Here is a 25,663-nt window from a genome sequence, read left to right on the forward strand (position 1 = left end):
CAAAACTACAGGCCTTTAAAAAAAAAATTAGAATGATGATGATGGTGTTGAGATTAGCCTGTAATTTGGATTTAAGTGTGGGACAGTTATGCAGGGTTAGAAATCAGCATCATGTAACACTTGCATAGAAAGGTGTCCCCTGTATAACCAGTTTGAGAGCCAGTTTGGTCAAGTAATGAAGTCACCAGGCTAGAAGGCAGGAGAAGGTGAGTTCTAGTCCTGCCTTAGGGACAAAAGCTGACTGGGTGACTCTAGGCTAATCACCAGGTGGCAATGAGTTCTAGTCCTGCCTTGGCCATGAAAGCCAGTTGGGTGATCTTGGTTCAGTCCCTTTCTCTCTGCCCAATTCACCTCACAGAGCTATGCTTGTGAAGAAAATAGGAGGAAAGAATATTAGGTAGGTAGGTACACCTCTGTTAGTTTTTATGAAAATAATAAAGGTGTGGTATAAATTAAAAAATAAAAATAACCAGCTCGCGGTGGTATGGCTTAGGGCCGTGATGGTGAAACTATGGCATGCGCTCCAAGGCCCATGCATGCGCTGGCCAGCTGACTTCGGCCTTCATTTTTGGTCGTTTTTTTGCCCAAAAAACAACCCAACACACAAACTGGAAGTTCGGGAATGGACTTCTGGTTTCTGCGTTGGGCCATTTTTCTCATTTTTGGTAAGGAGGGTGAAAAACGGCCCTACTGGCAACCCGGAACTCCATTCCCGAACTTCTGGATTGCCCAGAGGACTGTTTTTCGCCCTCCGGATGCTTCAGGGAAGCTTCCTGAAGCCTCCAGAGGACCTTCGAGGATGGCGGGGAGGCCATTTTTCGCCCTCCCCATGCTCCTAGAAAGCCTCTGGAGCCTGGGGAGGGTGAAAAACGGGTCCATCGTACCCCAAAAGTGGGGGGAAGGTGGGGTTCACGCATACATGCGTGTGGGATGTGCCGCATAGAATTATGGGTGTGGATATGCCCACGCACGCCGCCCCTGCGCTCCCCCCGCTTTTGGCACGTGATGGGGAAAAGGTTCGCCATCATGAGCTTAGGGCCTGACTGAGGGACCATCATCTTTCCCTCTGTATTTTTTTGAAGTCCCTCCTCCATTTGATCAAGCATCTCATTTATTTAAGGAGGTATAAATCATGCACTCCCTAAGACAGTGGCCTTGGCCTCCACTCTTTTAGGAAAACAAAGAAAGCCAATATTTTTCTTTTTTTCCGTATGTTTTAATTGTTCGTTTTAATGGTTAGCTTTGAGTCTAATGGTACCAATTTGAAATTTCTTCTCTGTCTAATTATATTCTTTATTCTTATGTAATTGCTATTAGTCGTGCTGAGTGTTTAATTGAAAGAAAGGAAAGACAAATTTAATTAATTCAGCAAGCTTATGAAATTCCATTTGTGGCGTTGCTTGAATGTACGCTGTTGCTGATTTACGAAGACTCGGAAGACAGTTTTCCTGTTGTAGCTGTAGAAGAAATATTTTTTTAAAAAAACTGGCTATTGAGCTTGGAACAAAACAACACCAGCTGCTGGAACATTTTAAATACCTGTCTTTCTATCTGAACAGAACTCATACCCCGTCAGGTGTTCTTTTTTTAAAAGAACAATGAAAACTCAAAACAAGTGTTTTTCTCCCTTTTTCATTGGATGGAAAAAATAGCTGAGAATGGAGGAGTTTTCTTTTCATTTAAGTTTTCCATAGAAAGAAATAGCAGTGCCAGTTAACTCCAACCTAGGCCCTAGCACTGATGATGTTAGTTGGTTTGGGAAATGAAACGTCTGTAAGAAAACAGCTCAGTCCAGAGAGCACCAAAGACCCTTTATTTCAACCCTGAGCTACAAATATTCTCCTTTATCGGCACAATATTTTTCTCTTTTGAGAATGCTCTTTTGTTAGGTACACATCACTTCGGCTTATTTCTTACCATCTTGGGCTCTTCTGTTAGCTTTCTTTCATGGCTCCCCCCCCCCCCCCCAGACAGTCATAAATATTCATGATGGTTTCCTTCATCCGGTATAATCTTGTATTCTTAGCTAATGGCCTGCACTTCTTTTTAAAAAGTCTTTGTCTTAGTTTGGCAGCTCAGAGGGCTGCTTAGAGAATTGACGCATTAAAACATGGGGCCTTTTGAGGGTGGGGGTCTTACTCTAAACAGAAAAATACCCTAAAGTGGTAGAGAACTTAATATATTGTTTGGGCAATCAAAAGATTTAAGCAAAACCCGTGGCTGCTATTATATAGGAAGTCATCGACTTACGAAATCAATTGAGCCCGAAATTTCTGCTTTTAACTGAAACATTTAAGTGAATTTTGCCCCGCTTTATGACCTTTGTTGCCACAGTTGTTAAGTGAGTTGCTGCAGTTAAGTTAGTAGCACGGTTGTTAAGTGAATCTGGCTTCCCCATTGACTTTGCTTGTCAGAAGGTTGCAAAAGGGGATCAGGTGATTCCAGGACATGGTAATCTTCATAAATACGAGTCAGTTGCCAAACATCTGGACTTTGGTCATGTGATCACGGGGATGCTGCAAAAGTTGTAAGTGTGAAAAATGGTCACAAGTCCATTATATAATTATAACTGAATGGTCACCAAACAAATGGTTATAAGTCAGGGACTACTATTACTTGCTATGGCATCTTTCAAACAGTTGTCTTCTAAAGCATCTCATATCAATTAAAATGGACATTTAGGCAATTCTAGATTTAGGCAAGAAATAAGCACAGGTACAGTATAGGTGGTACCTTCCTCAACAGTAGTAACTCTGAGAGAGATCTTGGAGTCCTAGTGGACAAGCATTTAAATAGGAGCCAGCCGTGGGCAGCAGCTGCCAAAAAAGCCAACGCAGTTCTAGGCTGCATCAACAGAGGGAGAGAATCAAGATCAGGTGAAGGGTTAATACCACTTTATAAATGTCTTGGTAAGGCCACACTTGGAATACGGCATCCAGTTTTGGCCACCATGCTGTAAAAAAGATGTGGAGACTATAGAAAGAGCGCAGAGAAGAGCAACAAGGAGGATTAGGGGACTGGAGACTAAGACATATGAAGAACGGTTGCAGGAACTGGGCATGGCTAGTCTAGTGAAGAGAAAGACCAGGAGAGACATGATAGCAGCCTTCCAATATCTCAGGGGCTGCCACAAAGAAGAAGGAGTCAACCTATTCTCCAAACCACCTGAGGGCAGAACAAGAAGCAATGGGTGGAAACTAATCAAGGAGAGAAGCAACCTGGAATTAAGGAGAAACTTCCTGACAGTGAGAACAATTAACCAGTGGAACAGCTTTCCACCAGAAGTTGTGAATGCTCCCACCACTATAAGTTTTTAAGAAGAGATTGGATAACCATTTGTTGAAAATGATGTAGGGTTTCCTGCATAAGCAGAAGGTTGGACCAGAAGACCTCCAAGGTCCCTTCCAACTTTGTTATTCTGTTTTATTTCCCCCAGGCATACTTTAAAAAAAAAAAAGACCAAGACAATGGAGAAGAGCGACATTGGTATATAAATGGCAGAAAGCAAAAGACTGGCATTTTTCTATGCAGTTCAGGCTGGCCTGTTCTTCTCTTGTATTTCTTGCTTGGAATAGCAGCAATCTGTAGCTCTTGTTCTTTTAGACAATGGAGGAGGCCAGTAGATGAAAGGGAAAGAGTACGCTGTCATGTTTATTATAGTACTTAAGAATATTTATGCAGATTCATTCCCATTTATCTATGGATGGCCAGATTTACTAGAGTCAGATAGAAGCTAGAAAGATTCGCAAAGTCCAATGTAGCTACTGCTGGTTCAAACTCTTCTCTAGAACAGATAATCCCTGCTCTGTACTTTTAACCAGGCACCATCATGTCCATATTGCTACTCAGTTGCCTCTCAGCACCCAGGAAAGCAACTTTGCTCCTCTTAGGATGTTCCCTGCCGGCCCCACTGTGCATCTAAGTGCATTCTTGTTTTTAGAATATTATTTTTCTTTTCCTTTTTCCTCCCCCTTCCTTTCAAAATTGTATTCCTTTCAGTTGGTACTTTTTTGTTGCTTCCTGCGGCGTTGTTGCCACACTGGCGGGCCGCTCATGTGTCCTTGGCCGAATTGAAAGGAAAACACCAGGCAGAATTCCTCGGGATGAGTGAGCTTCGAATGAACATCGAAGGTCTCTTTTATTAGAAAAGTTAGTTACAGCGTCATCAAAAAAGGAGCGTATCAGAAGGCATATATAATCACACATGGTACAAGTAAACTAATGAAAAAGTCACAGCATTCTACAAATAAACCAATAGAAAATCACATCATGGCAAAGGGGCAAAGGGGGAATAGAAAGTTACAACATAGCAGAGGGAGGAGAGACGGGGAATCGAAAGTTACAAGCTGCATGGCATAAGGGGGAGAAGGGGCAGGTGTGGGAGTAGCTGGCTCACATATTTCATGAGGCTGCATAATGAGTCCTGACCGTTTAGGCCGGAAAAATGTTTCTGGTATGATGTCTCTCCATCCCTGTGTGTGTGTGTGTGTGTGTTTTTCAGGCAGGCAAAACCCGCCCTGCACACACACACACCCAGATGGATACCAACAGCTTCCTTCTCTTGTTGCGCACTTGATCATTCATTAAAAAAAAAATACTTCTAGGTTTCATTATAAGATAAAATTATAGAAAAAAACAAAGTTTAAAATATTAAAAAAGGAAAAAAGCGCAAGGGGAAAAGAACTTCTGACTTTCTTTAATGCAGTAGATTATAAAAATAAGACATTAATCTTTTGCTTTAACATTTCACAACATTTTCAAACCATTCTGATCATCAAAACAGAAAATCAAAAGTTTTATTGCTAGTTTTGAGCAAAAAATCCAGTAGCAGTTTCCGAGTAGAAACAAAAGTTGATAAATTCTTTTATTTGATTAAAGCAGCCAGTTTTACTATCTCCATCATCCATTCTTCTTCCATTGTGGGAATTAATGCATTTTCCATCTTTATGCATATAAGATTTAAAAGTTCTGGTTTCAGTTTTATAGCAATAGCAATAGCAGATTTTTATATACCGCTTCATAGGGCTTTCAGCCCTCTCTAAGCGGTTTTACAACTTGGTTCGCAACTTGGGAGTCCTCCTGGACTCACAGCTGTCATTCGACCATCATATAGCGGCTGTAACCAGGGGGGCATTCGCCCAGGTACGCCTGGTGCGCCAGTTGCGACCCTACCTGAACCGGGAGGCCCTCACAACAGTCACTCGGGCCCTCGTGATTTCTAGGCTGGAATACTGCAACGTGCTCTACATGGGGCTGCCCTTGAGGAGCATCCGGCGACTTCAGCTAGTGCAGAACGCAGCCGCGCGAGTGATCGCGGGTGCACCCCGATTCACCCGCATTACACCTATCCTCCGCGAGCTGCGCTGGCTACCTGTCGATCTCCGGATGCGCTTCAAGGTGCTATTGATCACCCATAAAGCCCTACATGGCAGTGGATCTGGATACTTGAGAGACCGCCTTCTGCCAATTACCTCCCTACGACCTATAAGATCTCATAGGTTAGGCCTCCTCCGCATTCCATCGGCCAGCCAATGTCGGCTGGCAACCACAAGGAGGAGGGCCTTCTCAGCAGCGGCCCCGACCCTTTGGAACGAGCTCCCCGTAGAGATTCGTACCCTCTCCACCGTCCAGGCCTTCCGCACAGCCTTGAAGAACTGGCTCACCCGTCAGGCCTGGGGATAAGGACCATTACCCCGCCCGAATGTTGTATGCATGTTGCTTATTATTTTATTATGTGTTGTCGTCTTAGTGCTGTATTCCCCCCTCCCTGGTTTTCTGTGAGCCGCCCTGAGTCCCCTCAGGGAAAAGGGCGGCCTACAAATAAAATCAATTCAAATTCAAATTCAAATTTACAGAGTCAGCATATCACCCCCAACAACAATCCGGGTCCTCATTTTACCCACCTCGGAAGGATGGAAGGCTGAGTCAACCCTGAGCCGGTGAGATTTGAACCGCTGAACTGCTGATCTAGCAGTCAGCCTGCAGTGCTGCATTTAACCACTGCGCCACCTTGGCCATTTATTTTAAGAATCATCTGAATCAAAGTAAAAAAAAAACCTCAGTATTTCTTTGTTTGATTTTTTTTCTTTATATTGATTTATATCTTTGATTCCAGCATTACTTAGCAGCTCGGTATTTGCCACCAGATTAAATTGAGCTCTAGGCGGTTTTTAAGCAATCTCTTGGGGCACATTCACAAGGGCTTTATTTGCTCTTAATCTTAATTAAGAGCATACCCCCTCTTCACAATTAAAAATCTGCTAGCTTAATAAAAGCCAGGAAAGCTAGGGGAAACGCGATGGCCCATTTGAATAGATTTATTTGAATCTCATACCATGTGACTCCTACCTGTATAGCTTATCAGAATGGTCTGTCATTCTTTTCCCATTTGAATACTAGGGATATGATTTGCCCTTTTCTAGACTTTACAGGCCTCTGCATAAAAAGATAAAGCCCCCCACGAGACCCCCAATTCATTTCCTAGTGAATACCTGATTCACCCATGCAGTTTTCTTGGTGACATCACAGAAATGATTTTCCACTGCTTTTCCTCCAAATGTTTTTTTTAAAACTTCCCATTCTAGCCTGCAACCTTTAAGATTCCTTGACCAGCCTGGCTCTTAGAAGCCCAAACAATTTCTATGCTCGTAGAAACATTAAAGAGAATGCTTAGAGAGGTTTTATGTGGTATCTAGCCAAATTAAACAGCTTAAAAAAAATGTGGGCCCTGCATCTACAGGGCAATAGCCATTGTTCCTTCTCCTTACAGTGGTACTGAGGGACACTTTGTCATAAAGGCAGGAGTCCTTTGGTAGAGGTGTTTAATGTTATGGACAGATAGTATAATGATCTGTCATAAATCACCGAAAGGGGTAATGGAATGGATGCTTAAACCTGAAGCACTAAATGAATGGGCCATTAATAGTGAAGAGTGACACATTTAGCAGTGCTAATGGAGATACCCAATGACCTGTCAGCTAGCCAGGAAATGGTGCTCCTTTCCTCAGGGTTGGCAAGACCAGGTCAAAAGTGGTGAACTTAGAACTCAGAATGACTTTATGGTCACTTTGAATGTACACTAATTAAAATGAATCATTTTATTGTCAACTGGACTCTGCACTCTGCATAGCTCAGAACCGCCACGAGAAAATATTTCTGTCTCTTCCAGTGAGGTGGGTGCAATCTCTCCTTAAAGTCTTCCTTCTATCAGGGAAGAAGACAATATATTATACAGGTAGTCCTTGACCAACGGCAGTTCATTTAGTGACCATTTGAAGTTACAAGGGCACTGAAAAGAGTGACTTATGACTGTTTTTCACACTTAGGACCATTTCCGCAGCCCCATAGTCACGTGATCAGAATTCAGATGCTCAGCAACTGGCATGTACTTATGACGGTTGCAGCATCCCGGGGTTATATGATCCTCTTTTGGGACCGTCCAAAGGTGCAAAGTCCAATGGTGCTTTTGCAAAAGACAAGTGGAGTTTCTTAGTTTTTTCCTAGTCAACCTTTTGCATCTCATCATCCAAGAAGCTTGGTCAGTTCAGTTCAGTTGCCTTTTGCAAAGCACCTTTGGGACTAATAAAGGTGAATATTTGTAGCTCGGGGTTGAAATGAAGGGTCCTTATTGCTCTCTGAGCTTGCTTGTTTTCTTGCAGACGTTGCACTGATAATGTTACCTAGTTTGGGTAGTGAAACGTCTGCAAGAAAAACAAGCAAGCTCAGAAAAGGCCAGGAACCTTTGGGATCACTTATACTGCTATTTCAGTAGAAATAAGTAAAATAATTTCTGGTACTTAGTAGTTTGAAGTTTTATTCTTATTTATTTTTCAGTGTAATGCAAATCTAAGGTTCCTTATCTCTTTTATTAATCATGGATTTAATCATACTCTTCCACATTCCATTGTCGGGAAAAAGAGAGAGAAAAACTTGTCTCCGTGAAGATTTAGCTGTTGCATTGTTGCACTGTGCAGTCACAAGTTAAGGTATTGTTTGTGGAGAGTCTCCCATCATCTAGGTCATGGTTGTCCCGAAGGGGTTTTCTCCAAAAGGCAACTGGATATTCTTGGGTTTTTTCCCTTTGAAAACATATGGTGTCAGGGTTCCAAGTAACGCACCCATCAAAAGCAGAACTCCAAGGCAGTCAGATTCCTCGGAGACCATGTTTATTGGATGCATCAAGTCGGCACAGCCAATAAAACCCAATTCTGAAAGTCTCCCCCCCCCCCCAGTTATGACAAAAAATAAAATAGCAATTGATCCCCTCTCCTATTGTCACAGTTCTCATTGCCCATTTAGGATGTTAGGCGGGCTCCTTGGTCAACTTCCCGCCTCCTTCAACTGCCCCCTGTGGGATGGGCCCTTGGATGCTTTTTTGTTTTGACTACGACGTAGGCTGTTATTTCCACCACCATCACCACCCTCTCTCCTCTGCAAGGTCATGGCAACTCTGAGGGTTCAAAAGATGGCTCCAGCCTAGTTTGCTTCAGGGTTGACATTTTGCTTCTGATCCAAGAAGCTTTCTTTGGAAAAAAGCACCTTTGGGAAAAGTTACGATGTTGATACACTACCCTTTAAACCTCTAAATCAGCGGTCACCAACCGGTGGTCCGCAAGAAAAAATATTTGCATTTTTTGTCAGGCCTGTAGCCATTTTTTCTTTTGGATCTTTGGCCTGCCACACTTTCTATTATGCATTTTCTATGGTGGGAAAATGGGAGAGGGGATTGTACGGAGTTAGATGCTAGGTAGCCATAACAAAATTCTTTCTAGAAAGCCAAGGTCATCCTTTGTCTTTGCACCTCTGCACCTGACCGGAACTGGATGGGGAAGATTGGACCATGGGATGGACTTGTGGGTGTGGGGGCAAGATCTTGAACTTTCAAGTGGGTGGGGAAAACCGGGAAGCTTTCAGATTAGGGTTTCCCAGATGTTCCAACATGGCTCTCTTCATAAATTGAAACTTTGAGCAATACTTTGTCTTGAACGCTGATTTAATTTTCGATGCTATTTGGAACCCTGGCATTTTTTATATTGCACGAAATACTATTTACCTTTTTAAAAAATTCATATTAGTGGTCCACAGGATTTAAAATTATGAATTTAGTGGTCCCTGAGGTCCGAAAGGTTGGTGACCTCTGCTGTAAATGGCTTAGTTCCATTATATGGTCCATTGTATTGTAAAGATACATCTTTTTCATTAAGTGAATGACTCCTGTTGTAACCCTCTCTTGAATATGAGTCTATTTTAACAGATAACAGATTAACAGGGGCCCCCGCTTTGTCCAGAAAGGATTCTTCATTTGTTCCCAATCCCCGGTTAGCAGCTTTGTCAATTTACATCTTTACTGTGTGAGAAATTCTCCAACAGCACATTTGTGAACAAGATCGTGCTTTTGAGCAGGAATCGGTCCTCTTGCTTTGCTCACAGTACATGATGTTCCTGACTGCTTTAAATCTACGTGGGCAAGAAGCCTGGTGTACCGGAAATAGCTTTTTTTTTTTTTAAAGCTTCCTGCACTCACTTTCATAAATACACAACTAAATTTAGTTTATTTAGACACGAACTTGGGACTTGCAGAGTTAAGTCATATGTACCATGCTTGTTAATTTGAAGTGTGAAATATATAATCCTTGCCGCCTATTGTGGATGATAAACCTCTTTTTTTTCTCAGTAAATACAATTTGGCTGAAATGCACATCACTTGAAGCAGACTTGAACAAAAGGCTGCTTCATCAAAGTGGGAAGTATTTTCTGGCTTTTCAGCTGCAAGCTGGAGGAAAGATACAATTGGATCTCACTGAGTTTATTCAATATGCAAATCTATCTTCTCTTCGATTTATTTTTAGCGTTAGGGTCATGATCACGGTTATATTTCTTCCTTTTTCTTACTTTCGTGTTTTGTTTTGTTATTAAATAGGAAAGGAAGGGCTGGTTAAGCCAAGCACCATAAGCATGGCTGGGATGCAAATTCTTGCCTCAGCCTTCTTTAATATTAAGCCCCTCGGCGGATTTAATATTACATACTGTACAGGAATCTCCTTGTATTTTCTCTATAAAAGGCTTGCGTTAGATTATAATTCCCATTAATTCTGCCACATTGTGGAATCGGTTGCAGAGGGTGAGAGTTGTAATCCTGCATATTTCTTCCCTCATTTGCACGGATTATAGAATATTAACATACACCCTATCAGTTGGGAATGAGCTGCAATTTTTACTACTAATTTTCTTAAGGAATTAATGGAATTTAAGGGCCTAATTTTTATAACAGACACAACAGTTCTTTGATGAAGTTATCATTCTCCTGTTCTAATGATTGAGTTCAATGGGTGGGATGAATTCAAGACTTTATAAGAGTTACTGGCAGTGGCTTCCTTATTCACTCTTTGCAACAGGTGGCTTATGAATCTTCACTGACAACCAAATGAAAATTTGTTGTTTGTTCATAATTTTCCATTTGCATTGAACTACTTTTTCTCCTCATGACTCATTCATTCACTCACTCTCTCTATCTTTCTATCTATCATCTCTCATCTATCTATCTAATATGGCTGTCATCACAAGAAAAGTGACTCTGGGCTGCTCTCAGCAACCTAATAAAGTACAATGCAAATACAAGCTATCATGATAAAAATGTAAAAAATAGTATTAAAATTAAATATTGTGTCAGGTTCCAAATAGCATCCAAAATTAAATCAGAGTCCGAAGCAAAGGATTTCTCAAAGTTCCAATTTATTCAAAAAGCCATGTTGGCACATCTGGGAAAACCAGAATCTGAAAGCTTCCAGGCTTTCCCCACCCATTTGAAAGTTCAAGATCCTGCCCCCACACCCACAAGTTCAGCACATGGTCCAGTCTTCCACTGCCACGAAGACAGATTCCTCCCATCCAGTTCTGGCCAGGTCGTAGACAAAGATGACCTTGAGTTTGTAAGAAGAATGTTGTTATGGCTACATATCACCCAACTCTGTATAATCTCTCCTCCCATTTTCCCACAATACAAAGTAGACAGTGTGGCAGGCCTGAAGTCCAAAATAAAATATGGCTTGCAGGCATGACATATTGTTAAATATAAATTATATAAACCCTAGGCAGAGAGAGAATAAGTACATCCATCTCAGTAGAGGATATCTATATTTATATATCTCTACCTATATCTATATATCTCTGTCTGTCTGTCTATCTATCATCTATCCATCATCTATCCATCTATCTATCTATGTATCAATCAATCTATTTATCTAATCTATCTAATCTATTTTATCAAATCTATCTAATCTAATCTATCTAACTATCTAATCTATCTAATCTATCTATCTAATCTATCTATCTAATCTATCTATCTAATCTATCTATCTATCTATCTATCTATCTATCTAATCTATCTATCTAATCTATCTATCTAATCTATCTATCTAATCTATCTATATTTCCAGCTCTCTCTGGGACTCCCAGGATGGGTGGCAAAACAATTCTGGCTGGCTGGAGAATTCTGGGAGTTGAAGTTCACAAATCCTAAAGTTACCAAGTCTGGAGACCCTGTTCTTGATCCTTGCATTTAGCCAAGCCTGGATTGGTAGACTCTTTTTTCCCAGAGTTCAACTGAACAACTCGGAGCCACAATTGCAAAGCGCAAGAGCTTTTAACAGTTGAATCTTACTGTAATGGGGACAGATGTTACAATAAGTGTTCACATGTTCTTAAGCTAAAAATATTTCAAAGTGAACAGTTTGAGGCCATATGGCTCATTTAATTGTTGTCAGTAAATCACAATCATTTTCAAAATGGGATTTGTGTCAAATGCCTTTTCCTTAACTGAAGTAGGATGATGCTTAGAATTGTTGGATGTTACCGATGTGTTTGCTTGTTTGGTTTTTCCAGTTGGGAAGACTTCCTTGATCACCAGATTCATGTATGACAGCTTTGACAACACCTACCAGGTAAGATGTTGTTGTTGTTGTTTTATGACTTCCAAACTTTAACTTAAAGGATTCAGAACTTTGCTGAAATATTCCAGGTTAATAGAGATTTCCCTCTGTTTTTAATCTCATGCTGTAGAAAAGTGATGGAGAAAGATGTTTCTCAAGATTGTTCAATAGTAGAATAGAAATAATAGAAGGTCAGGACTCTGTTACTAACACATAGGAATCAGAAATGTTTCTGGTTTTGTTATCAGTATGTCTGTTTCAATGAAAGACTATACTAGCTGTGTACGCTGTAGAAAATATTGGAAACTTTCTTATCTTTCCATGTTTCATATCCTATACAGCTATTCCTTATGTGCTTCTGTACGTCTGGCTACTGTTAGCTCTACATAAGTTGCTAGATGCCTTAATAAGTAAGGAGAAGGGCTTATGTAAACTAAAAGGTGCAGATCTTTTTTTCTGCATATGTAGTGAATGTAACCCACTTGCCAGATGACACTTTCACACTTACATTCAGCTCAAATTACAGGAGGTAATTGCCCCCTGCTCAAGCAGAAGAGCGTACACCAGTGATGGCTAACATTTTTTGGATCGCGTGCCCACACCCATAATGCTATGTGCATGACACCAGCACGCCTGTGTGCCCCCCCCATATGCAAATATGTGCGCAACCAGCGCTCCCTCCTTGCTTTTTGCATTCTTTTTTCGTCCTCCCCAGGCTCCAGAGGCTTTCTAGGAGTTTGGAGAGGGTGAAAACAGCATCCCCCGCCCTCCCGGAGGCCCTCCGGAAGCTTCAGGAGCTTCCCTGAACCCTCCGGAGTGCGAAAAACTGACCTTACGGGCAAACTGGAAGTTTGGAAACTGACTTCTGGTTTGCTCATAGGGCCGTTTTTGCCCCCTGGAGGGCGAAAAACGGCCTTAAAAGAAAGCCAAAGTCAGCTGGCCAGCGCACACATGCGCAATGGAGCTGACAGTGCAATGCCTCGCATGTCCTGACAAATGGCTCCTCGTGGTTTGTCATCCTGGGCCTACACCATTCCAGACGAGTGGCTGTCCAGTCTCTTCTTAGAAGCCTCCAGTGATGGAGCACCCACAACTTCTGGAGGCAACTTCTGTTCCACTGGTTAATTGTCCTCACGGTCAGGAAATTTCTCCTTCTAGTTTTCCTAGGTCCTCTCCTTGATTAGTTTCCATCTTTTGCTTCTTGTCCTTCTCAACTCCCTTCTCTGCCAAATGTAGAAAACATGAGGTCTTTTGAAAAGAAAGGGTAGAAGTCTCTGGAAGAGAGGTTGGATAGAGAGGGGATCGTCCACCATTCTCAATACAGTGGGACCTCGGGTCCCGAATGGCTCAGATGACGAACGATTCAGGTGCCGACCGAAAAATCTGCCAAATGTTTCACTCACGTCACGAACACATCCTTGGGTGCCGAATAAACACAGCTGCGGCAATTTCCCCTGCCACACCATTTTTGTGTATGCGTGCATGCACAGTTTGTCTTGATTCTGGTCACGACCAAATCGGGTGCAGATCAAAATCCTGGAATGGATTACGATTGGCACCCGAGGTCCCACTGTATCTTTGTGATGGAATGTAGGCTTGGACAATAAGGGAGGGGGCACGACTTTTTACAACCCAGAGCTTTCCCAGAGAGAGGCCCAGATTAAGAGTCTGCCCAACCCCGAGCTGGATGGGACGGGAGGGAAGACGTTCAGGGTAGCCAAACCCTAGAAACTCTCAGGATAGATCGAGTAGGTTAGAAGGCTATAGCTTTAATGTGGCAAGATTCTGTCTCTTAGGTATAAGCAAGTAAAGGATTGGATTCGATTGGATTTCACTCTGGGCTTGACAAGCATTGATGTGAGGTTTGAAATCTCAAAGCAGCGGGAAAAGTCCAAGAAGTAGAAGCAGAAGATGATTTACTTCAAATATGTATTGCCAGAAATTTGTGCTAGACATATTTTTCATTTGGTTTCTCAGTGTTCCATGAAGTCTCATGTTCTCTGTATAAGTTAATGGAACTGAGTTTTTAATTTTGGCCTCCATCCATATTTTGGAATAAAAGCAAGAAGGTGCCATTTTTTCTTTAGGATCTTATTATCTGTAATTTTGAAAACTCTCTTGTGGTTTATAATATTTTGTAGAGAAGAACAGAACCATCCTGCCATTCTGAAGCACTGTTATTTTATCTTGGTTTTCTTTTTCTTTTTCTTTTTAATTAGAACTAATTTGTTAGCTGCTGAAGGGGTGATTTTAAAAGCTCTATAATTATCTCCTTCTACACTGAATGCCTGCATTCTTTGTATTTCAGTTAAACATATTATTAATGCATTATCTTAACAACGTTTGGATTAATTTTATCACAAGTAAGAATTGGCAATATAAACATTATTTCACCTGGAAGACTGACTAAGCAAATTCTGACTTAAGACTAATCAGACCAAGCAAATTCCTTTAAAACAAAATACTCATTTCATTTGTTGTATTTTCTGTGTTCTGAAAGCTGAGAAAGGTTGCCTAAAAAGAAGCATAGGTCAAACAACTAATTCTTTTCATTTATTTCAATTAAATGTCCCAGCTCTGATCAGTTAACCCCAGCTCTGAAACCTATGCGTGAGTACTTTGCTTTCTTCTTTGAGGATACTCATACTTTAGTTTTGGCATTCTTCAAGAGAAGAGTTTTTCAGAACTATAAATGCTTTTCCAAGATACTTATTCCAGTTGATGCACTAAGGCAGGGGTGTCAAACTCAAGGCCCAGGGGGCCAGAAGCGGCATGCGGGTTGCTTAGCTCTGGAAACAGCGAAGGATTGTCCCACGCTGCTCTGCCGATGCTCCCAAGCTCCGTTTTTGCTGGCAAAGGGTTGCAAGAACCTGTTGCAGCCGAAAATGGAGTTTGGATGGCCGCGGGCAGCCCTCCGAGCTCCATTTTAGCTGGCAGAGGGTTGCAGCAGGCCGTCGCAGCTGAAAACGGAGCTCGGGAGCCCGTTTTCGCTGGCAGAGCGCTCGGGCCACCACAGGCGCCTCCCGACACGAGTGACAGCGAGTGGCCATACCCGCCCCGGCCACGCGCACCCCCCATGTTCAAACACAGCCCTGCTGTGGCCCTCAAATGAAACAGAGTTTGACATCCCTGCACTAAGGTGATCTTGGTGATTCCTAAAACATGTGGAACTCAAGCTATTTCGACATTTAGAAGTAGGACAATGCAAAATTCATTGATACGGACACAGAACATTCTGGAGGACACCAGAAAGCTTTATTTTCCTCAAGACCTTGGTAAACTTCTTGGACTGTGCCGTTATAAAGCTGGGTGAGTAGCTTTTGGAGAAGCATTTTGGGGGTCGCTGCCTCTAAAGCAAACCTGTTATTCTGTTCAACAATATAGCCATGTTTGGGATCATTCGCAGCATCCTGTGGCCACGTGACCCCATTTTATCTTGATTTTACCGAAAATTCTGGAAAGAGTGCAGAGAAGAACAACAAAGATCATTAGGGGACTAGAGGTTAAATCTTACAAAGAACAGTTGCAAAAATTGGGTCTGGCTAGTTTAGTGAAAAGAAAGATTAGTAATGACAGGACAGCTGTCTTCCAGTATTTGAGGGGCTGCCCCAAAGAAGAAGGGGGTCAAATTATTCTCCAAAGCCCCTGAAGGCAGGACAAGAAGCAACGGATGGAAACTAATCAAGGAGAGAAGCAACCTGGAATTAAGGAGAAACTTCCTGACAGTGAGGACAATTAATCAATGAAACTGCTTGCCGCCAGAAGTTGTGGGTGCTTCAACCCTGGAGGTTTGTAAGAAAAGATTAAACAAGCATTGTATGAAATGCAGGAAACAGGGTTTCCTGCTTGAGCAGGGGGTTGGACTAGAAGATCTCCAAGGTCCCTTCCAACTCTGTTATTCTGTAGTTCTCTTAAGCACCCCGTTCCTTCCTCTGTTTTTTTTTTTAAATAATTTTAAACAGTTTTTTTTAAAAAAAGACAAATATATATATTTGGGCATACCAGGGGTTGTAACTTTAAATATATACCTTTCACCCTGGCCTGGCTGATAAGGAGTCGAGCCCTGTAGCTCAATGGTTAACACATCTGCCTAAGAGGCAATAGAGCACAGGTTCGATTCCCAGCAAGGGTATGGCTAGCTGATGAGAGCTAAATAGCTTGAAATAGATCTATACTAGTCTCCCTTTATTTATTTATCAGCATAAATATAACATATATATATTGCAATTTCCTTCTGTACAACATTTCCACCTCGGTATATACATCCATTGTAAATACACTTCTTTCCCCTTATTTCGGTTTCTCTTTGTCCATACATACGATACTATTATATACATTCCTAAATTAACAATCCTTTATTTTGTACCATTTCCATTTATACGTGTTTGTTCATCTCAACCTATCCATTGTTAATTTCTAACTCCTGTGTCCTCTTCATTTAGCCTTTCCTAAAGCTTTACACCTCTCCTCTAATCATTTGTTCCACTTGTTCCATACCATTTAATATTCTCTCTCCTCTTCTCTTTTTTTTGTGAGTTTGTCCATCTCTGCTCACTCTAACACTTTCATTATAGCATTCCCCTCTGATGAGGATGATGATTCCGCTCCTTCCTCTCTTGCTTACACCATTGGTTACACAAGCCCACTGCAGCCATGTCTCTCTGCCCCTTCCCTTGTTGGAAATAGACGGGAAGAAAGGGCGGGGGGGGGGCAAGGTTTGAAACAGCCCCATGACCTTTTCCCAACTAAAAACCCTGCTTCCTGGGCTGCGAGGCATGAGGAAGCCCGAGGGCAGCCGTGTGGAAGAAGAAAAGAGCCTGCTGAATAGCTCTTCCCAAGGCTTCTTTCAAGTCCTTCATCAATCTGTTTGCGCCTTAGCATTATCTCATGCCTGCACAGCACATGGCTTTGTGTCGGGACCTTTCTGCCGAGGAGGGAGGGAGGAGAGACCCCCCCCTCTGGCGCCCCAAGGTGGATTTCCAGTGGTGAGCCCAGATAAAACTGCACAATAGAAGGGACGTCCGCTGCTTCCTAATATCAGGCTTCTGGATTCACTCAAAGGAGGGGAGGGAGAGTAGTAACAAGGGGAGAAAAACATTTAGGAACAGAGTCCATAGAATCTGTTCCTCCGTTGGTGGCAGAAGTTCCTTGTGGACAGAAAAGCCATCCAAAAGATTAAAAAGAGCTGTTAAAAACAGCAGTAAGGATTATCTTCGCACAACATGGGCATAATGAAGGAACTCCGCAGGACGAGGAGATAATTAAGAAGATATTAGATTGGGCAGAAATGGATAGACTGACATTGGAAATCAAACGGGAAGGAGACACGGAGGGTTATCAAACCCGGAACTTCTTTTACCAATGGTTGGGAAAAAAAGGGGTGGAGAGTAAGAAGAGAATCTGTATTGTTAAGCAAGTTAAATACCCAGACAATACGAGGTTTATTAAGCACTAAGAAATATAATAAATACAAAATGTATAAAATGTATTTAAACAGAAAAAGAAAGTTTAAAGAGAATTTTCAGCAAGAGGAATGTTCCCTCTGGCATCAAAGCCCCCTTTTTTTAAAAAAAAAATTCTTCCCTTCCCTCTATATAGTGGTAGTCCTTGACTTAACGACCACAATTGAGCCCAAAATTTCTGTTGTTAAGCGAGACTGTTCTTAAAGTGAGTCTTGCCCTATTTTATACCTTTCTTGACACAGTTGCTAAGTGAACCACTGCAATTGTTAAGTTGGTAAAATGGTTGTTAAGTGAATCTGGCTTCCCCATTGACAGAAGGTCGCGAAAGGCGATTACATTACCCTGGGACACTGCAGCCGACAGAAGTACGAGTCAGTTGCCACGCGCCTGAACTTTGATCATGTGACCATGGAAATGCTGCAGGTGTGAAAACTGGTCAGCACCGTTGTAACTTTAAACAGTCACTAAGTGAGCCGTTGTAATTTGAGGATTACCTGTAATGGAAGTAGAAGTTTGACCTTTGCCTCAGATTAGATTCTAGATTAATGGCCAGTTGTTCATCTAAAATTTTAAAAAAGCAAATTTGCTTGATTAAATGGATCCAGCACGGTAGCTAACATTTCAAATTTTCCTTATTCTTGACCAGTATTCTGACCACCAGAGTGCTGTGGTGGCCTAGAGGTTGAGCTCTTGCCTCGCAATCAGGAGGCTGTGAGTTCAATCCTAGGTAGGGGCAGATATTTCTCTCTGTGGGCACATTGAGATTGTATCTGCTGAATATAACTCCGCATTAGCAACAGGAAAGGCATCCGGCCAGTAAACATTCAGCTCCATTCAGTTGCCCAGACTACTCCACAAAGGATTATGGGGTCATGAAAAGATGATGATTATTCTTGACCAGTAATTGAATGGATAACACATAATTTAGCAAAAGGTATGTGTGTGTGTGTGTGCGCGCGTGCATATATGTACTCACTGTTGAATTGCATTTTGCAGGCAACAATCGGCATTGACTTCTTATCAAAAACTATGTACCTGGAAGATCGCACAGTGAGTAAGAGTTTTGTAGTAACTAACAAGCCTGTTTTAACATTGATGATGCATTGTATTGTCTAAATCGGGGTTTCCCAGCTTTGCCAACTTTTAAGATGCGTGGACTTCAACTCCCAGAATTCCCCAGCCAGCAATGGGAATTCTGGGAGTTGAAGTCCACATAGATGTGAGGATATCAACTCCATGGCTGGCTGGGGAATTCTGGGAGTTGAAGTCCACATGTGTTAAAAGTTGCCAAGGTCGGGAAATCTTGGTCCAAATGCACTTTGCAAGGATATGAGCAGCTTCTGGTGGGCCGACTGAGGATGCCAGGCCTTCAATGCCAATTGTGGGGGACAGTTTTTCAAGCGAGCCCCGCCCCTTCCCTGAGCACCTCAGAGGCATCTGGTTGGCCAGAATGCTGGATGAAGGCGGGCCTTGGCCAACGCAGCAGAGCTTCGCTTACCTTCTTACCGTAGCAGAGAACGGCTGTGCCTCGGACAGTGAAAACTCTGCCGGTTGCCATATTAAATCCCTGGCTTGGGCTGAGAATAGCTAGCCTGGTGCTGTTATCATCTCAAATATATCAAACTGCACATGAAGGTAGAAACTGAAATCTCACAAGTATAAGTTGGATGGAATGTTTTGCTCCTGCATTGTCTTTATATGGAAAAGAGGTTAATTTGAAGTGGCCGGTTAATAATACAGTGCACTTGTTGAGGCCATCCTTACACAGTGGTATCTTGCTACTCATTGTTAATTGGTTCCGGGAGGAATGGTGAGTAGCAAAAGCACTTAAGACTTATATACCGCTTCACAGGGCTTTCCAGCCCTCTTTGAGGGGTTTACAGAGTCAGCCTCTTGCCCCCAACAATCTGGGTCCTCATTTGACCCACCTCGGAAGGATGGAAGGCTCAGTTAACTTTGAACTGGTTAAGATCGAACTGTTGGCAGTGAGCAGAGTTAGCCTGCAATACTGCATTCTAACCATTGTGCCACCACGGCTCAGTACCAAAAAACTATGAGTACCAAACAGATTTTCCCCGCGAGGAATAATGTAGCGAGTCACCAGGCAGCCGACACCCACAGGTTCTAGCTTGTGCGTTGAATACCAAACAAATGATGAGTACCGGGACAAAATTTTCACCTCAAGTACCGCATGCGATGAGTTTCAAAGAGTAGCAAGGTACCCCCTGTAGAAGCAAATACAATAAGACTGATAATCCTGTATACAGTGACAATCAAACGTTCTGCTTCGTGAGAAATCACCTCAAATTCCCCTGTGACAAAAATTTGATTTGATTTGATTTTATTAATATTTGTATGCCGCCCTTTTCCCTGAGGGGACTCAGGGCGGCTCACACAAAATCAGGGGAAGGGAAAACAAACATTGACAAAGAAACATACAATAAAATAGTCAGCAACATACATTCATCATTCGGGAGGGGCAGCTATCCTTGTCCCCAGGCCTGACGGGCTAGCCAGTTCTTAAGGGCTGTGCGGAAGGCCTGGACGGTGGAGAGGGTACGAATCTCCACGGGGAGCTCGTTCCAAAGTCCAATTGTTTACTATTATTCTTTTTTTAAAAGCCAAGTCTTTCTTTCCTATATTTAAAAATAGATAGTCCCATGCTTTTAACCTTAGGGTGAAACTGAGATCCTGGAAGCTCCCGTCAGGCCACGCAAATAAACCAGAGAGGAAATATGAGTCGATGAGCTAATTCTATTCTATTCTGCTCTACTCTACTCTACTCTATTCTATTCATTTAATTTCTATTCTGTTCTGTTCTGCATTCTATTGTATTCTGCTCTACTCTATTCATTTAATTCTATTCTACTCTAGTCTACTCTAGTCTACTCTATTCTATTCATTTCTATTCTATATACTATTCTATTCTGCATTCTATTCTACTCTACTCCTATACTCTATTCACTTAATTTCTATTCTATTCTACTCTACTCTATTCATTTAATTTCTATTCTATTCAATTCCTAAATCACACTATAGGAAAACATTTCCCTTACTATCAACGCTGTTTCACATTCATTTCGTTTTAAAACAGGATGCACGATAAAGCTGTATAGTGTATGGCTGCTGACTGGCTTCGTTCATAACACCCACTGATTTCCAACGGCCGCTTTTAGTTATCCCAGCCGCCTTGCAAAACCTCGAGAGCAGGGGATGTGCAACCTTAGTGAGTGTTAAGGCTTGTTGTGGACTTCAGCTCTCAGAACGGCCAGGTGGTTTTCAAGACGAACCCGGACAGGTATAGGATCTCCTGCTTGAGCAGGGGGGTGGACTAGAAGGCCTCCAAGGTACCTCTTGTTACTCTGCTGGAGGATTCTGGGACTTGAAGTCCACAGGGGTTAAACGTTGCCAAGGGTGCACATCCCATCTCCTTTTGAAGAGAAATTCTCCTTTGCTGCCCCAAGAGATGCCTGACGCTGCCGAATGTTATCTGGGTCCCCCCCACCCCCCGCCTCCCCAAAAGGTTCCTGGACTCACCCGGAGCCCCCTGCTTCTGCTTGCAACCTCAACATTGACACCTTCCGTGCATGATTTTTTTTTAAAAAAAAAAAACTTCGCTTTTTTATTTATTTTTTATTTTTTTTAAAAAAAAAGCAGTGGAACGTTTTCGTGGCGGTTTGGCTTTTTTTTTTTTTTTTTCTCCTTAATTTTCTCCCCTCCCACAGATCAGGTTGCAGCTCTGGGACACTGCGGGCCAGGAACGTTTCCGTAGCCTCATTCCCAGTTACATCCGCGACTCTGCCGCCGCTGTAGTAGTGTACGATATTACAAGTAGGTATCCTTCGCTCTGGTATCCTTTGACTTGTTTTTTTCTCTTGCTTGTCTTGACTGATTTCCGTTAGGTACGGTTGCAATTGTGGGACACGGCAGGCCAGGAGCGGTTCAGGAGCTTGATTCCTAGCTACATTCGTGACTCCACTGTTGCAGTTGTTGTGTATGATATCACAAGTGAGTGGGGCGGGGGGCCTTTCCAATATTCTTGGCGCATGCTTTCCCTCCCTCCCTTATTTGCTTTCCCTCCTTCCTTCCTTCCTTCCTTCCTTCCTTCCTTCCTTCCTTCCTTCCTTCTTTTCTTCCTTCATCTCTCTGTCCATACCTCCCTCCCTCCTTTCCTTCCTTCTTTTCCTTCCTTCCTAACTTCCTCCATCTCTCTTTCCTTCCTTCCCTCCCTTCCGTCCTCCCGCTTGCTTTTCCTTTCTTTCCCCCTTGCTTCCTCTCCTCTCTTCTCTCCTTTTTGCTTTTTCCTTTACCTTCTCTTCTTTTCCTTCTCTTCCTTTTCCCTTTCCTTTTCTGTTTCCCTTCCCCTTTTTCTTTCTTTCTTTCTTTCTTTCTTTCTTTCTTTCTTTCTTTCTTTCTTTCTTTCTTTCTTCCTCTCTTTTCCTTCCTTCTTTCCTTCATTTTTCTCCATTCTCCTTCCTTTGTTTTTTTCCATTCTCCTTCCTTCCTTCCTTCCTTCCTTCCTCCCCTCTCCTTCCCTCAAGCAAAGCTGTGCATGCCATACCACAGTTGTGCTTGTCCCCTCACTGTGGCTTGAAAAAGGATTTTCTCGCCTGGAGCTTCAAGGAGGAGCCTTTCTATATGCACCAAAACCTGTTTCACAACATTCTCTCAACGGGGCTCAACCCTAAAGTTGGCCATTGCCTGCACCCATAATCTACAAAGCCACAAGATTGACTCCGAATATGTGCAGGAAGCATTTTTCCCCTCTGTTGATTAGACCAAATTAATTGGCAGGGTGAGAATTCGAAAGCGGACTCCGGCTTGAAAGTTAGGCTTTTTCAAAGATGACTCCTGCCTTCTCCGATTCTTTAAATTTAAACATTCTATCCTCTCCTGAGCAAACTGGGGAGCTTTTTGCCCAAAGATTGCTTTCTCTAGAGCAGGGATCCCCAAACTTGGCAACTTTAAGACTTAGCATTGCTGGCTGGGGAATTCTGGGAATTGAAGTCCACAGGTCTTAAAGTTGCCAAGTTTGAAGGCCTCTGCTCTCCAGGCAAACCCTTTTGTTGATTCTGCTTCTCCCTGCCCTCCCTTGTGTGTTCCTTCCCTCCCTGTCTATGTGCTCAGAATCCCTGAAAACAAGCCAGTCTCACCACAGTCTCAATTCATCTGCTGTTCTGTGGGCATTATTGTCCTGTGTTGCCTTTTAAGTTTCTCAAGTTTCTCTATCGAAATCCTTTATTGTTGTTTTTTTGCATTGCTCCTAAAAGCTCCAGGGATTGAAAACATCCTGTTCTCATGTATGCAAAAACCTCCTTTTTCTCCCCTTCCTTCTAATTAATTTCACTGATTAATTTCCTATAAAGGTATGTACTTAAGAACTGCATTTAGCTATTTCCCTCTCTGTCTGTAAAGCACAAACACTCAAAAGACTATCCTTTTTTCCTGAAAATAAGACCCAAATGGAAAATAGACCCTAGCATGGTTTATACAATACAATAGCAGAGTTGGAAGGACCTTGGAAGTCTTCTAGTCCAACCCCCTGCCTAGGCAGGAAACCCTACACCACTTCAGACAAATGGCTATCCAACATCTTCTTAAAGACTTCCAGTGTTGGGGCATTCACAACTTCTGGAGGCAACTTCTGTTCCACTGATTAATTGTTCTGTCTGGAAATTTCTCCTCAGTTCTAAGTTGCTTCTGTTAGTTTCCATTTGTCAGGAGGCTCATAATATAAGCCGTAGCCCCAAAATAAGCCCCAGGCAGATGGATGCATTTAGTACTGCATTTCCCTGAAAACAACCAAACATAAGCCCTAATGCATGTTTTGGAACAAAAAATAATATAAGACCTGATCTTATTTTTGGCAAAACATGGTAGTCAGCATCTTTGAAACCTTATTTTTAATCACAAGCACATTAAGCAACTCCTGTTTTCAGTTTCAAATCTGCCTTTGAAATAGACAACTGAATGAAGAGGAATTGGTATTGAAACCCGAAAGAGAAAAAAATTAGATCTTTTTATAAAAGCTAAACTTAGCCTGAATGGAACGTTTTTGGGTTTTAATGCCCCAGTGTATCACACATACATACACACACTGTTATTTGACTGGCAGATGATGAAACCATTTCACTTCTGAGAGCATAATTTGCTGTTTTGAAAAGTTGGTTTCTGTGAAACTGTTTTCCCCCCTGATCTAAAGCTACAATATGGAAGTCTGTAGAGATTCTCCATCATCCACCTCATGGTTGTTTCAAAGGTGCTTTTTTCAGGAGGCAATTAGACTTTCTTGTTTCTTTGTTTTTTGAAGACGTTTCTCTTCTCCTCCAAGAAGCTTCTTCAGCTCCAACTGGATGGTGGGGAAGGGAAAGATTTATATTCCTTGCAGACAGCTGGTCATTTGCATCCTTTGAGAGGGTCCTTGAGGCCACTTGGAGGTTTTACCTGTGTCCTCAGGGTCCCCTGAGGGGTGCAAATGGTTCCTGTAGCCTGCAATTTTTCCCTCTGGAAATCCATTCCTTCTCCCACCCCGTTCCAAGGGTCTTCACCCCAAATCGTGTAGCTAAAAGTCTGAAAGAAAAGAAAAACCAAGAAAGTCCAGTTGCCTCGTAAATTGCAGAAAAATTGCCGACTACAGGAACCATTTGCACCATCGGGACCCTGAGGACACAGATAAGCCTCCAAGTGGCCTCAAGGACCTTCTAAAAGGAGGCAAAGGACCAGCTGTCTGCAAGGAGCATCAACCCTTCCCTTCCTCACCATCCTGTCAGAGCTGAAGAAGCTTCTTGGAGGAGAAGCGAAACGTCTTCAAAAGAAAAAAAAACCCAAGAAAGTCCATTTCTCTCCTGAAAAAGCACCTTTGGGACTACAATATGGAAACATTAATGAGACGGGTAGTGGCATTAATAACCTAGTTGTGATGCCAAGAAAAAAACATGTTGCCTCTGTCTCACTATCAATGTCTATGGAGACCTGGGGCCGGTCGCTACATACTCATCAAACCAAACACCTTTCCTGCCCTAACACGTTGCTTGCGATACCTGTGGGGAATTTTGCAGTATACTGTGCAGATGATATTTTTAGATGGATGAGCACATTGGGAACATTGAAACCATGTTGTGGATATTATTGGGCTGATGACGCTACCCTAACAGCCGATAATGCAAAGGATCCACTATTATTATTATTTATTTGTCTTGTATGCCGCCCACTCCCGGAGGACTCCGGGCGGCTCACAATAGACAAGGGAAGGGGGATAAATAGACAAAGACAACACTTTAAAAACACAACATTCACAATTTCCATGGGGCTGGATGTTTCACAAGCCCCCCGGCCTGCTGGAGCAGCCAGGACTTGGTGGCTTTGCGGAAGGCCGGGAGGGTCGTAAGGGTCCGGATCTCCACGGGGAGGTCATTCCAGAGGGCTGGAGCAGCAACAGAGAAGGCTCTCCCCCGGGGAGTCGCCAGCCGACATTGGCTGGCAGATGGAATCCGGAGGAGACCTAACCTGTGAGATCTTATCAGTCTGAGGGAGGTAATTGGCAGGAGGCGGTCCCTCAGGTACCCACACTACAAGCTCAAGTAATAAAAGCCGAGCAGCACGGTGGGGGAAAAAAGTGGGACTAGTATGAAATTAAAAAGAAATAAAGAGAAAACCGAGCTAATGTTTGTAAGCCACCCGGAGTGAGTGGGCGGCCAGATGAATCTCAAGAAATAAAGACGGACAGACAATAGGTAGAAAGATATTTGTCAGGGTTCCGAGTAATACATCCATAGCAAACAAAATTCCGAGGCAGGTATCTTCCTCAAAAAATAGTTTTATTGAGTATATTATATTGGCACAGTTCTGGTGAAAACCAACTCTGGAGATCCCCACGGTTAATGAAAAGTTAAAAGTTTTTCCCCTTCTCCAAACAATTGGTAACATGGTCTAACTAAGGTGCCATCCGGTCGCCTGATAACGTCGCTCCTCTTTCCTCTGACCAGGTGTTAGAATGTCCTTGGTTCCCAGTATTTTATTTTGGCTACAAAACCCCAGCTCTCTCAAATCCCCCCTCCCTGACCTCCAGTGTGGCAACACTGAAGCCTCAAGATGGCTTCGGTCAAGTCAGCTTCAGGGTTGACAACCTTCTAGCCTTAGAATTGACAACAAAGATACCAAAAGTGGTGGGCAGCTTCTGCCTTTAGCACCAACGGTCAAGACTAAAGGAACAAGCAGTCAAGGAAAATGCCCTGCGAACTAACACATGCATGCAGCCATAGAGAAGATGTTCAG

At 42.7% G+C, this 25,663-nt stretch overlaps 1 protein-coding gene across 2 annotated transcripts in view; it reads left to right on the plus strand.

The window, feature by feature from the left end:
- The window catches only part of RAB6A (RAB6A, member RAS oncogene family), a 57,321-nt gene that overhangs the window by 19,776 nt on the left and 11,882 nt on the right, over positions 1 to 25,663 (plus strand). Inside the window, exons 2-4 of one of the 2 annotated variants that reach the window (XM_032219336.1) lie at positions 11,881 to 11,939; positions 18,386 to 18,439; positions 21,115 to 21,220. In XM_032219336.1, the coding sequence (XP_032075227.1) occupies positions 11,881 to 11,939; positions 18,386 to 18,439; positions 21,115 to 21,220 (219 nt within the window). Of the gene's footprint in view, positions 1 to 11,880; positions 11,940 to 18,385; positions 18,440 to 21,114; positions 21,221 to 21,291; positions 21,398 to 25,663 lie in introns of both variants that reach the window. The other variant, XM_032219335.1, reaches the window with a different exon arrangement.

This window comes from Thamnophis elegans, chromosome 6 (assembly GCF_009769535.1).
Source record: "Thamnophis elegans isolate rThaEle1 chromosome 6, rThaEle1.pri, whole genome shotgun sequence".
Classification (NCBI taxonomy): Eukaryota; Metazoa; Chordata; class Lepidosauria; order Squamata; family Colubridae; genus Thamnophis; species Thamnophis elegans.